General features: G+C 35.4%; 2 protein-coding genes across 2 annotated transcripts in view; both read left to right on the top strand.

Annotated features, from left to right (window-relative positions):
- HHLA2 (HHLA2 member of B7 family) overlaps window positions 1-14,921 on the top strand; it is a gene marked incomplete at its 3' end in the record, with an annotated part of 497,990 nt that overhangs the window by 171,225 nt on the left and 311,844 nt on the right. The window lies entirely within an intron of this gene.
- Window positions 1,295-14,374, top strand: TRAT1 (T cell receptor associated transmembrane adaptor 1). Its single transcript, XM_079317740.1, has 6 exons — window positions 1,295-1,426; window positions 6,091-6,201; window positions 7,793-7,829; window positions 9,174-9,235; window positions 10,539-10,597; window positions 11,746-14,374. Exons 2-6 carry the CDS (start codon window positions 6,099-6,101, stop codon window positions 12,010-12,012), a joined length of 528 nt encoding a protein of 175 aa, XP_079173866.1. The 5' UTR covers window positions 1,295-1,426; window positions 6,091-6,098; the 3' UTR covers window positions 12,013-14,374.

Below are 14,921 nucleotides of genomic sequence, written 5' to 3'. Positions count from 1 at the left end.
TACTCCTCGTGCTCTTAGCTGAGAAATTAAGCAACTGTCTTCATTTTCACAATGCACCTCTTCCACCCTCTCCAGTTTCTCTCTCAGTTCAATATCCTTCTATAAGTATTTCCACCATTTTGAGAATTTTCAGATTAAGTCTTCCTGCTCTATTCACTACATTATGATAAAGCTCCGAGTAGTTAAGAGTCTATATCACCCTTAGACTTAAATGGGATATATTATATTAATCAGGACTAATCTGTTCCTTCATGTTCAAATAAAATGCTAATCCAGTAAATTATTTCTTAAGTATTGATCCAAGGCAGTTAATACAAAAATAATAATCCAAAGTAATAGCATGCCAAGTAAACACAGATTGCAGAGGACATTTTCTCACATGAGAGCCTTTCTTGAAGAGCAGAGTTTTACATTGCTCCTTAGACTACACTGAGGGCTATTTCAGTTTATGTATTCCAAAAAGACAAACAAGGTCATGTGATTTACATTTTTTCCTAATAAACCCCTCCTACTTCTACATTAGACATTGTAGGAAATCAAACCGTTTGCTCTGAAGAAAAACCCCAAAACCCAACCTATATCTAAACCATCAGAAGTTAACAAAAGGTTTCTATGACAGTGCTCAGCATGCAGGCTTCCTCTGGAAGAAGCTACTTTGATTCTGAGAGTAAAATGGTTTCTCTACCTAAACACAGACATGTTTCATTAAATTCTAAAGTAAAATACACACAGTAAGCCACATGCTGATTTATCCTTTCCTTCCACGACTGTACGGGATTGTAGCTCCAGATTCATAAACTCTAAAGAATGGAGGAATGACATGATGTTATTCTAACCTGACTTTCAAGAGCTGGCAGTGTTATAATTCCTTCATCACGCCTCTGAATCCTGATGTTGCTGAACTGTAGGTTCTCAGCAATGATTTCAGACTTGGTTTAGAAACTTCAAGAGAGGAAGAGCCATGTAGCACTCCTAGGTAAAACAGTTCTGTAATTTAGTTTAAGAGATACTAAATTCTTCTGTTGAATTCAGCATAACATTAAACCCAAGAAGAGTTAGAGTGTGAATATGAATATTACAAAAGTAAGTTTGCATCACATAAATGAAACTATTAGTCCTGTATATGTCCTTCTGAGACAAGACAGGTGGATAATAAATACAAGGGTACACAAAAAATACTTTAATTCTCTCTTGGAGGCATACACTGAAGGAGAATGCACGTTTGCTGGTAAAAGCTGAACCACATTTCCTGTTTGTAAGAAAGGAGGTGAAAAAAAAGACTGGAGGGATTTGAGATTGACGGCAGCTCTAAAGACAAGTTCACCCTGCCAGGTTCAAAACAAAAGAGTATCCAACATCTGCCAACATAACTTGATTTCCTGTTGGATAAAGGGGAGGGGAGTATTCCTAGAAACAGCAAAACCAGGTAAGCCTTATCTTTTAAACTTGTTAACATAGGAGCAGTAGAACCATGCTATGGTAGATTAGCAATCCTCCAAGAAGGTGGTTCAGGGTGCTAAACCTTCTTTAATTAAGGTTTGGTAACAAATATTAAGCACTGGATTAGTTTTATGCTGAAAATACAGTGCTATGGGCCTTCTTGTTTTACAATGTGCTGTTTCCTTTCTGAAGTACAAAGTTGGTATCTTACAAACCAATTTGTTGTGCACTAATTAATTGCAGTTTAAGGAATCTTTTCAGATAATTAATCCTGTATTTAAATCTCACACAGGTGAAAGCATTTTAAACGCTAATTTAACATTTATCAGTCTCTTTATGGGTTTCTTTTTCTAAGGGCCATTAATACAAAATATTATTTATATCAACATTTAATTAGAAGGGGGGAGGAAAGGCAGTTTTATCTAATCTTTAACAAATTTGTAGACAAAAACAGGAGAAAAGAAAACCATTTTGTGCTCAGATCATCTCCATAAATCTGGTAGCAATTAATCTGCCTTTGTGGATGACACGTAGATATACAGATGGCATGTCCAGCTAGATGGTGTGTGTTCCTCACCTCACATGCCTTTCCAGTACAAAAACCTGGTAGAGGTATGTCATCTCCCTGTTATCCTTTGTGATGGATTCTCTAAACAAAATACATTAGAGCAAGGAGGAGCAAAATGTAGCACTTCTGCTACCTACTCTTATGTTGTCAAGAGAACAAATATCCAACACAAATGGTTAAATCAAGAACAAATAACCAAAACTCTATTTATTCCCATGCTTTGTCCCTGTTGCTGGAGAAAGTTGCCAATAGACTTTTAAAGAGAAAAAACCAGAATTAACTACGTATTTAGAAGGTCTTCTGTTTGTCTGTATTTTGTGGTGTGAATATGGTACCTTCAGTTCATAATTGTAAAATATACTGAGAGTTGGTGAGTAACCCCATCCCTAAAGCCAGAAAAGTAGAAACATTATCCAAATAAGCAACTTACCTAAGATAGATGTTCTACTTGGATGGTACTCCAAGTTTAACTTGGTTTTCAAAGAGAAATGGAAGAACAGCAGCGTAAGAATATATCATTAATATTAGAGAGAGTCTGATATTAAATCAAAATACTGTCATCTTTATAACTATTAAATATATTACTTCTCCACTCACACATCCCAAAGCCTTTTAACAATAGAAAAAGAATTGTTGCCCCTTTCATGAAACCTTTGGGCATATAATGAATTTTTTCCTTTCGCAGAGCACATTACTTTGAGAATACTTCAATATTATTTCTCATAACAAATATCTACCCTTAACTACCGCCACAGACTATCACAGAAAACTCTGATGGAATTTGAGCTTATTGTTTTGGAATCATAGTGTCCTATTCCAAAGTAGCCTAATTATTTCATGCGACTTTTTTCAAAAAATACAACTAAAAAAAAAATATTTAATTTGATGGCTTGAATGAATACAGTGAATACACCCTGAATACAGAGTCATGAGTTCTTTGGACTAAATATACATTACATAAAAAGAATTAATATCATTTTGCTCCATTGGAGAATAGATGACTTGAATGAGAATTAAATTTAGAGAATGTAATTAAAGGCACCATTTCAAAATGGAATATTTTTAGTCTAATATACTTGCTGTTTATTTCTCACTCACTATCTACAGTTTCCTTATCATATTTTTGTCTATCTACAGTTTCCTTATCATATTTTTTGTTTTTAGCACAACCTGTTAACTGTGAGAGGTTGCATCTGCTATTGTTCATTTAGGGAGGGCAGTGTAATTATCTGTGGAGACAAATTGTTCTTCACACACTCAGCTTTCCTTCTAATGCTGCTGTTTTCAGAGTAGTTAATATTGAAATAATGGAGCTATAAATATAAGCAGAAAATCAGAAACACCTATAAGGACAAGAAGACTTGGGAAAGATCTGGGAGTTGCATATCTGTAAAGCAAGGATATAAAATTGGAATTTCTCACATTTTGTATCAGGGTAATACAATTAGATTGAAACTAATGTTAGACTGGCATAGAGCTCTCAGAACAGCACCACTACACCTCTGATCCAAGTGTTTACAAGGCTTTTATGGGCTAAGTAAAAACTGCTTCTCCCATACAAGTAGTGTTGACTGACAAATAAATAGCTAGTATTGCAAAAACAAGCAAACAAAAATATACTGAAGTCACACAAATGTTTGCATACATTCTACTGAAACACAAGCAGATGTTTAAGTCAGTGTTGTGGAAAATAAATTTAAAAATAAACGAAGTAGTGTTCATCTGGGTAGAAATTTAAATGTTCTTTTCTTAATTTACCCACACCCATGAAATTTCCTAAATCATGTTTAATAAAGAACTATAGATTGTGAGATTTAAAACATTGGTACCTTTTATGAGAAATCCAAGTTTCGTATCTTTTTTTTCCCCCTAGAATGTTTTTAAAGTTCTTGAGAAGTAGGATTGCTCAAATGCTATAGAATTTAAACTTGAAAACTAAAAAGAAAAAAAATTGTATCCAACCTCTACTATTTTCCAGATAATGATTTCAATTTAAATCAAAAGCTGAAACAGGAAAATAGTACTTGTCAACAAAAAGTGGGTCAGTTAAGGGTTGAAAATAGTCAAATTGAAACTAAGTTTTACTTCTACTCTGGAAACACTGGGGAAAAATTGAATTCCTGAATCAGAGAGATAAATGACAACATTCTATGTGAAGAAAAAGGAACAATATTAGATCATAACTGTACTTTAGGTACCTGCTCACTCTTTCCCTGGGGTGTTTCAGGAAAGACAGAGTGCCATGGTGTAAGGTGTTGTTCAGTCACAGGCTGGTGATTGTTGATGCACCCTGGTAAGATCTTCTCAGTGTAGGATCTCCCATGCTTTTAATTCTTTCCCTGAAAAATTGGAATGATGTAGAGCTGGGAATGCTGTCTGTCCTTGTGATTGTCCATATCTCATTGAAAAAAAAAAAAAAAAAAAAAATGCCTTTTAACACAGAAAGGAGTATTGCAGTGATAAAGAGCTCTCAAACACCTTTGGGAAAATTCAAGTGGCAGAAAGGAAGGGAAAGAGGATGTTTAGTTTAAAAAGAAGAATAAACGTTCACTGAAAGTAACATGTACAAAAAAAATAAAAAAAGAAAAGAAAAATTAAAAGTCTGTCAAAAAATTATAGCTTATTTGCTTTGCTTCGTTTCTTCTAAAAGAGTTCTGTTCAGGAAAGAATCCTGCATCCCAGAAGCCTGGGTGATTTGTGATTTTTTGCTATCAGTGCTTCTCTTATCTTGTTTTGTCATTATAAAAACATCTCAGGTTTGGAGTACAACAGAACAAAAAGAGCACTGGCAACACCAGCACAACAAGGGGCCAAAACCTGTAAAGAGGTTTTGAGCTGGAGCTGGTCAATCAAGGAACAAAGGTGGAGCAAATTGTCACTGTCCCCTGGCCAGCAACATGGAAAAGTGCATTCCTGTACTCCTTCAACTCAGCTTTACTTCAGAAACAAACAAAATGTCAGCTTCCCCAGGGAATCCAGATATGCCAAAAAACAGCCAAGTGCATTAAAGACCAGTATTGTCCAACCCAGCCCCTTGACTGCTCTGCTCCAGCTGCACTTTTCTTTTTGTGCACTATTAGAGGAGCTCATTAGCTCTGGGCATCAGGCAGGCTTCACCTCAAACCCTCCAAATCTCAGAGCATGGTGCATGCCTCTGGGGAAAGTTAAGAATCAAGCTGCAAGCTCCTTTCACCCACTTGTTTGGCTCCGTGTTTGCTCTGCCAAGGAAAGCTTTCACAGGCCATTCACAGCAGTGCTGGCAATTTTGGCCACTGGACAGCCACAAACAGGTTATTTGCTTTGGCATGGTTTGTGATGGGAAACTTGTATGAGCTGGGTTAATCAAAGAGTTAATAAATGAAAAAAAAAAATAGATTTGCTGCAGGGGGTTTCTTTCCTGGCTTTCTTATTGCAAGTTTAGAGCAAAAGAAAATTTTGTTCACATAAGTGGACCCACCTTTTACTGAATGATTTTCCAGGAGCTGTTTGAACTTTTCCTGCAGTAATACTGGTTCCCAGCTGATGCTTATCCTTTGCCACCACTTCCTCTGGTTTCTCAGGCAAGAAAATAAGTACAAGTAAGTGGTTTTAATAGCTGGAAAACAATGCAGGAAAACCAAATTTTGACTTGTTTTGCAGAGATTTTTAAAACATTAGTCTTATTATTCAGAGACCCATCCAGCAAATTTGTTTTGACTAAATTCAGAACTAATTTCATGATCTGTAGAATTAGCTAAGAATTTACTGACTTAAAGACAACTTCAAAAATAATTTCAAAACTGTCCAGTAAAATGACATTTTTCTTTATTAATTTCTGATTTTTACTACATCTTACAGTCAAACCAATAGCTTAATCTTTGGTTGAATTCCAACAAAACAGCATTTCTGCCAGCAGTTTATTAAAATTGCTTTCTTATTGTTTAGCATCTGGTTTTGATATTAATTATTTAGCTTGTATAGCAATAGTTGTCAGAGAGTAAACAACAAAATAGCAGCTTCGATTACAGAGAAAGCAAAAATCAGCCAAGCATGAAGAATATAGTAAAACTCTTAGACAACACAAATAGCAAATTTTCTTTCAGTTACAGGAATGGACTGCCATTTTTCTGTCTGGGGAGTTTTGGCCTTCCTGAGTTTGGCTCTGCTTGTTTCATTGTCACTGAATATTTCACACTGCATGAAAAAGAAGCAAGGTAACCAATGTCTCTTTGTAAGGAATCGAGTTTCAGTGTTTGAAGCCATCCCTGCTCAGAGATATCAAGTCAACAAATTGATTCTTCTGAATCTTAAAGTTACATTTTGGCAAAAATTATTTTACTAGAGAGGATTTAGCTTTTAAAAATTTTTAGGAGAGTCAGGTATGATTACAGAATGATTGCCCACTGCCCGATCCACTGCTAAAACCAGGTACCCAAATCCATTCTCTGAAGGCAAATTAGCAGAACAAGAAGAATTTAACTCTAAATTTTTATTCTTAAAGTATATTTTTAATACCTGCAATTTCCTTGCCTAGGAAGTATACTTTTCCTATAACTGGTTATTATTTATACTTCAATTTAAAAATTAAAAATTAAATTAAGTACATTGATATAAAATACATTAGAGAAAATTTTCTCATCCCCAAATTCCTAAATGCTAATTTCATTTTCAGATTTTATGTCCTATCAGTGTATTTTGGAAAAACATTCGAATTGTTTTCCATAATGAGATTCTACTGTATTTCTTAAACCAATGTGTCTCTTGTATGACTACAGTGATTCTTGGTTTTGATTTAAATTAACTTCTACTTTTTGGCAGATTGTGCCAGTGCAACCTGTCTTTCTGTGCAATTCCATGGTTAGGAAGTTGTACAATCCTCACCCTTCCCTTTACCCAGTGAAAACTGCACCTGTGCTGTACATGTAGGGATGGGCAGGGCAACACTGGTGACTTCAACAAGGCTAAATACAGCTGTGTATATAAACCACATAAACAGAAGGCATGTGCTCATAAACTGAGCTCAAGTATTAGAGAATCAGATATTCACAGGATATTAAGAGAGCTGCTGGAGTCTTTTGGGATGGGTGTGTATTGAGCTTTTGGTTTATTTTTTTTTTTTTGTTTTATTTTGTGGTTTAGGGTGACTAGGCAGGTATTTCTGTGAGGAAGAATCACAGTCATTTACAAAATTAACCTGACCAAGGTTTAGGTCAGAGTGGCTGGTGCTGCATCACTCATTGAATTGGAGCTTACTGTGGTAAATTCTGGAGTCCTGGAGCAGAGTTTGAAAATCAGGCATTCCTGAATTATTTATCAAGCTCTAGCATGAAATCTCTTTGTAGCCATTGCCTCTCTGCTTCAATTTCTTCATCTGTGTGGATCACAGGATCTCTTCTTCAGACATACCAGCAGAACTAGTAAAATAAATAAACCTGTCAGTTTGTAATATTAACACAATTCACCTCTCCAGACAGAGAAAACCTGAGAGGAAAAGATGAGGGAGAGGCAGAAGGTAGAGGAAATAAAGAATTAATCATATGTGTTATGATACATTTTTTGGCTACTGCAAGCAAGTGCAGACTTTGCAGCCACAGCACAGGGCTACAAGACAAACATTTCTTGCATTTAACAAAAGTTAAGTTACTTGAAAAAAGTAGAGGGACAGCTGAAGATCCTGAGAACCAGAGCTTTCAACTGTATTCTCTAAAACAAAATGAAAAGCATGCCTGTTGAGACAATTATCTGAAGTGTTGTGAAATAACGTTTTATTTTCTCTTAACTTGTTTTTTTTAAAAAAAATTCCAGCTAAAATGCATAAAGACTACGAAGAGAGCAATCCAAGGTAAGTTGCATTAAAAAGTTTCTTTCTGGCAAGGGTAAAATATGCAATAAATAATGAGAGATGGCTTTGAAGGAATAGAGGAAAATTCAATATCTGATGCAGTCTGCCTGGAAATGTTGGTTGTGGGAAAAACGTTTCCAAAAAAAAAACTCATGGAAAAAAATTCACATGTGAGATACATCCTCCAGTCATTTTATCAACAATGAAATAATTGCATGCTAATACCACAATTTTATCTGAAAGTGCAAAATATTGAGCTAAACCACCATTATCTATCACTTAATAATTCCATAATAATTTAAAAGAACTCTCAGCTCTCACAAAAGAGTGATAAATTATAGTCTGATAGTTAATATTTGTGAAGCAATAATTTACATGTATTTACATTTCATAACCATCTTTTACACATGGCCAAAAGCAATAAAACAGTCTGTTTACAGCTGCAGGATACCTCATGATCTGTTACACAAATCTGTTTCAAGTCTCTCTGTCTTATGCCATACAGAAATAAAACCCAAACCAAGCCCAAACTCTAGAAAACAGAAATGAATTAAGCCTCATCTCAACCCAAATATAAAAGGTCCTGGAAACAAAAATACAAAAGCCTGCACCTGTTACCCAAACCCAATTCTCAATTACAAATTTTCTTGAAATTGGGAAGTCTCTATTTGTCTATTACTTCCTGTTCAGATGAAAAACATCCCTGAATGTGGTGTTAGAGCACAACTTCACCCCCTTGAGGGGACACAATCTAGGGGTAGAAAAGTAAAAAGGCTACACAGTGCTTCCCACTAGCAATTCCCATTTTACAGACCCACCTTGAAAAATTTTTAGGTAACACTAAGTAATGAAACACAAATATAATTAAAAATACAAAGCTAAACTTGGCTTTGGTCTTCTCTGTGTCAATAGAAGCATTTTAGTTGAATCAAGAGGGGACCCTTTAAGAACAGCACCCCAGAAGACACACATAGTGCTTTATTTTGTATTGCAGAGTGGTCTCAGGGGACATAAATTGTGTTCCTTTCAGTGATCATTAATATTTTTTACTCTACCTCTAACTGTAGCTTAATGGTCTTGAGATTAACTTTGTGCTTAATGATGTTACAGGAAAGGAGAGTTCAGTTCTGGGCTAGGTAACATATCTCTCCTGAGAATACCCAGACTGCCATTTCTGCCCCTTTTAATACTTTTGGTCTTGTTTATAATATCACAAACAATTTGCTATATATTGATATACACATAGAATCTGCATATGTGCATAAACATTTACTAAAATAGAGTATGGAGGTGCTAAATAAATCATATTCTGTGAATTAAAAGTATTTTTTCATTCCCTTGTAGCTATGATGGCTATGACACAGAAGATTATCCAGTTTATGGCAATCTCAATCAAGATATTTTAGGTAAGCTTCATTTTAGGAACATATGTCTGTTCAGTGGCTATAAAAATGTATGATTAAAAAATGACTGACTGACATTTTTGCATCTCTCAAATGGCAAACTTGAGAATCAACATCTTTTCAATCAATGGTATCATTGAAATTATTAAAAGATACTTGGGATAGAAATGCAAACCTTCATACCGCACTACTATTTATAAGAGTAGATCTCATATCAAATTTGATTTTTTACAGTCCATATGGTCCTGTTCAGCCAAGTATCTCAAAACAAAGAGCTTGTCTAAATGTAAAGCTGCACTAACTGGAACAGCTTGATCCATGCCTATTAAAGTGATCTAAAGCACACATTACTCACAGCCCAAGGTCAGTGCTCCCACAGAAGCAGGCAGAAACAAACACATACCAGTTCTCTGCTGTGGCTATACACATATCACCAGCAGCACTGACAAATGTGCTGAAGCCCAGCAGCTGAATGGTGGGCAGACAGCTTGGCTTTGCTTTACTGTGCTCAAGTTAATCCTTGGCAGAGAGACACCACTTTAAAAACTGTAACATCCTATAACTGCAGCAAGAGCTGGATATGCTGAGGGTTTGTTTCTTGAAGCCTTTATGGAGTTAAAGCAGCATTTAAGTAGCAAGAACACAATTTTTTTCTGCAAGCCTTAATTGGGGCTAAGCAAAACTAAAGCACATGAACTTCAGGAGAAAAAAAGAAAAAAGCCCAAACAAACCCAACTTTTTAATACACAGTTTATATAAATTTAATCAAGTCAACACTCAAATGCAGTGACATTGTAAAAGTCTGAAAACTGTAACAAAGCAATCTGTTCTACTGGTTGCTAAAATGAGGTATAACGTGAGAAAATAACTAGAATCAAATTCACAGAAAACTGAAGTAGACTCAGGAATAGAATTTAATCACCAGCTGCAGCAACTCACAACCACTTTCTCAGCCAAAGAAAAAGGCTGCCTGTGCTGAAAAATTCATCAGTATGTGGCTACCTCTTAATTGCAAGAAGTCCTCCCACCACTCTAAAATGATGCCCATACAGTGAATAATGAGAAGCTTCTTCTTCATATGAACACAAAATGATTTTCATTTTCACAGTATGTGTCTGAATTTCTTGGCTATTTACCTTTCTATAATTAGAGGGAGAGATCTGTGTGTGATTTCAAAACAAACACAGATATCCTACCAAAGCAAATTGGGGGGAGTGCATTCTCTAACAGAGAATCTTTTGGTCTGATCTTTTAAGACTCAGTAGGATGTCTTAATAAAAGGTTTTTCTACTTTGATAAATTACAGAAGAATGTTGTTACGAGCAGATGAAGTCCCAGCCTCAAAGACCAGTTAACCAGCTACAGGTATTTTTAACTTTTGTTATGGATTTCTGAATTAGGGTAATATGGTCTGTCTCAGAGTTCATTTATCCTATAACAAAATATAACAAAAATATTCATTCTCTCACAAAAATTACCATGCATTAGTATCTCAGTTCATCACGGTATTTCACTTGACCCTCCATTCAATCTGATTCATTAATAAGGAACAATAATTATAGACAACTCAGTTCCACACAATACAGCATAATACAGCTCAGCCACAGGCATGCAGATCACAGGGCATTAAATTTGCATCCATAACCATGGCTTATGTAAAGAAATAATTTTATTTGTTTTGTTTATCAACCAAATGAAAGCACAAGTTTCATCACTTGATGCTCATGAGTTTGACTGGCTTTCTCCTGTCCAGTGCAAAATCTATATGCCTTAACCAGGAAAAGATTGTTTTCTATTGATTTATACTTTGTTGAGATACCTGTATGCCTAAGAACACGCAAGCTTCAAATGAAGTTTGCCTGTAATTGAAGCATTCCTAGCATCAATTTCCTGAGCTGACTGCCATGCACTGCATAAGAACTGATTTCCAGACTCTCACAGAGTATTTCCAGCAGGTAAAGAACAACTTTTTTCTTCTAAACATTCCAATGTCAATAGTCATTGATGGTCTGTCTTGAAAAGCACAAAAAACCAGAGTAAAGACACAAAAAGCATACATTGCTACAAAAAGTACTGGAAATAAGATTCTATATGCAGACAAGAATCATCCATCTGGTTTTCTGCACAGACAAACCTGTTAATAATGTTGTTAATAACTGGATTCTAACTAAAAAAATTAAAAAATGAGAAAAAAACCCAGATCAGTAAATGTCTTGCATCCCAAAGAACCTGGTCTTATTACATAAACTTCCCTCCTTCCCACAGAGGATCTTCCCTATGATACCTTAATGAATTTCTCCATATTGCCACTACAAGCCATTTATCATTAGTTTATAATTATCTGTTTTCCATTCTCCTACAGTTTAACAATTTGTACTTTTAATGAGTTACTTTAAAGTCAGTTTAGGCAAATTTCAGGTAGAATTATGATTAGAGTATAGACATACTTGAAGTCTTAGATATAAATTTAAAGCAAGGATAACTACTGAACGTTAAAGTGAATTTTCTTTTAGGTGGAGTCTGCCAATCAGATGTGTTATGCCTCACTTGATCACAGTGCCAAGGGAAAACGCAGAAAACCAAGGAGAAAGAAAGATCCTTCATCAGAAAATGATGAAGGAGAAAGATCATCTAACCCCACAGTGTCTTCCAAAGTTAGCATTTACCTCAATAGTGAGCAGTTGGCTGCTGAAAACACAGCAAATGTAGAAGCCATTCATGATGATCCCATCAGATTAATGGGCTTGATTCATAATAAAAAAGGAGAACCAAATATGTAATGAACCAAAAATGTAACCATTGTAAAATGTAAAGTGAGATTTCCTTTTTCATTCTGGAGGAGCAATGAAGCATTAGGGATAATATTCCAGAAAGCTGACATATAAACAGTGGTATGAAATGGGTAAGTTAAGTGTTCCAAACTGTCTGCCAAGCATATTTATAGACTAAGCAAGACATAGGTCCAGACTGCCACTCAGATGGATCTGCCTTTCAGAAGACAAAGAGCTGCAGAAGCTGTAGCTCACCATTCACATGATAGTGATTCCAGTAAAAATTGATCCTGTTTTAAACAATCATCAGCTTTCAAGCAATTCTAAAAGACCTTGTTGTCTATAGAGCTCTAGCAGACTACAATTCTGTATTAACTTCAATACTTTTGAAATGAGATTGTATTTCATACTTGCACACTGGGTGATTAGCTGTTTCCAATTAAGAACTGATCTGCTGCTCCACACTGTGAACTTTCTGACTGCCACTGGTCTATGGCAATGACTGCAGAATAATTTAAGAGCTGATTTGAAGTAGTAATCGTACATCTCATGAAACTTAGCAGTATCTTTATATACCTTTACTTTGCTCTAACAATACAAGAGTGCATCTCAAATCTCAACTCCTCTACTAGTGTAATACTGTGTACAGCTGCATTCAAGGATCCACAAATATATTATCAAACCATCAATAACAATAAATCTAGGGAGGATTTCTTCCTTCTAATACTCTATGTTATGTTTACATTCCCATTGGGTTTTCCATTGCCATCCTCACTATTTTAGAAAAACAAAAAGTGCTTTTTATTTCCCCAAATGCTTCCCTCACTGCGTGCACATTCATTTGAAGACTAAATTCTTTAAATGGTAACTTTTTAGTGAGTATCTATTCTTATATTCTGGGAGTCATTAAGTAGTCACATTAGGAAACAAAACAAGTTGATGTAATGTGTCTGCCTCTAGGTGTCAGACACTTCCAACTTCTCAAAAAACCAGTATATTGGAGCCTTTAAAATCTACACAGAGTGGTGGCAAGGAGGTGAAACTCTGAAGAACACAGAGCCCTAAAACTGTGTGAGGTCCTGAAAGAGATAGACCTGGAAACAAAAAGCTCATAGTACAGAGTGCCAACACCTTCTAAAAGCAGAAATGGATGGACACATCAGGGGATGAAACAAATCTATGGGAAAAAAACAAACAATCAAGAGTTAAATTCAACCTGTCATTTTAGTCTGATAACTAATTTAATGGGAATAAAGTACTCACTTCTCTCATGCAGTGTACATGTAACAGTAAGTCCATTTCATGGGATTTAAGTACATTTAGTCTCCTTTCTAGTCTCAGTCTTCATTGTTTAGTTCAGCTATGTGTTATGCCAATTTTTATCAGCTGCTTTCCCGTGCACCATAGTTTTTTCAAAGAGCAGGGCATTTTTGTAAATATTCGCTACATATATATATATACACACACACACTTCCTTTCCACATTTAATCACTGCCTCCAATAAATTGCTGATTGTGGCTCTCAGACATCCTATCAACTATTTCCAAGGCATTTGTAATGCTGCCACATTCAAATTTAGCGTTATTTTTTGGCTCTTTACCTCCCCATCTGCTTAAATAAGCAATCTAACATCCTAATTTTAAGGAGTTTTGGGGTAGTTTTCAAGTGACTAGTGAACCCAGGAAAAAACACATACAATATTGCTGAAGATCTTCAGGACATTAGAGAAAGACCTGCATAAACTATCATATATTGGTTTAATTCTTTACATGTAAAGCAAGTTTCAACTAACTACAACAGAAGATGAAGTTCTAGGTTTATACTGTCTCAATAACCTCATCTGTTTTTCCACTATTCCTTCAAAAAAGTTTATAACAAAGAGAAGTAGTGTAAGGCTCTTTTATTAAATTAGGTAAGCTTAACATTCAAGTTCAATGGAACAGTAAAGAATGAGTAAACAAGAGGAAATGTGGTGGAAAAAGCAAAACTGTTTGGAAGGGTAGAAGAATGGAACTCAAAACATGAGAGAGCAGGTAGCACCACTGATATCTTTGTAATTTGAGACAGATGTATTCCAGCAGTAATTACAGCATTTGATAATCATTGCATATGTACCTGGCTAAACAGTATCATTAGGAAAAACAATACAGACTTCTGCTTGTATCATACTATTAAGAGTCTGCTGACTCACATGATGTGGAAGGATCAGCTCTAAAATTACAAACTCTATCTCCCTTTTTTGCTGCTGCTAGCAAAACATGGCATTGGAATGATCTTATCTTCCAACACTTAAAAATTTTCCAAGAATGACCTCTTTAAATTATTTCAAAGGAATCTTCATGGAAACAATTGTGCTATATTGAATAAACAAACTTACCTTCCTTACCTGTGTGAGCTGCATTAAAGTTGCTGTGTAGAAGTCATACCTAGATTCAGAACAGTTCCAAACCCCAATTCCAGTTGACTTCTAAGTTACTTTAGGACAGAAAACAATGAAATATGTAATCTCTCAGTACTGTTGTATCAAGAAATAATGGGAAATAGATACCTCAACAACACCAAGAGGAAGATAGCTCATAAAACTTATTTCCTACAGTGCATCCATGTCTGGAAAGAGAAGAAAAAAGAGCCCTAAGAGAATTCCTAAAATACAGTATTTTGTTGCTGTCATGGAAAGAAAGATAACATCCAAATTGTGAAGGATGGAATGTGTGCAGAAGTTCTTACTGCAGAGAGAACCTCACTAGAGCAGGCTTCTTGTCCTATTCAAGAACAATACTTAAAATAAAAATATTTTGGTTTTAAGAGCTAAAATAAAACCCTCCTGTGTGTGTAAAAATAAACTAAAGCCAAAGAAAACCAATTTCTTCCTTCTGGATTTGCTCATGCAGGTATACAAACTCCTCCTGAGAATTCAC

The sequence above is a fragment of the Erithacus rubecula genome (assembly GCF_903797595.1).
Source record: "Erithacus rubecula genome assembly, chromosome: 1".
NCBI lineage: Eukaryota > Metazoa > Chordata > Aves > Passeriformes > Muscicapidae > Erithacus > Erithacus rubecula.
Note: the sequence above shows the minus strand (reverse complement) of the source record. Positions and strands in the feature narration are given on the sequence as shown.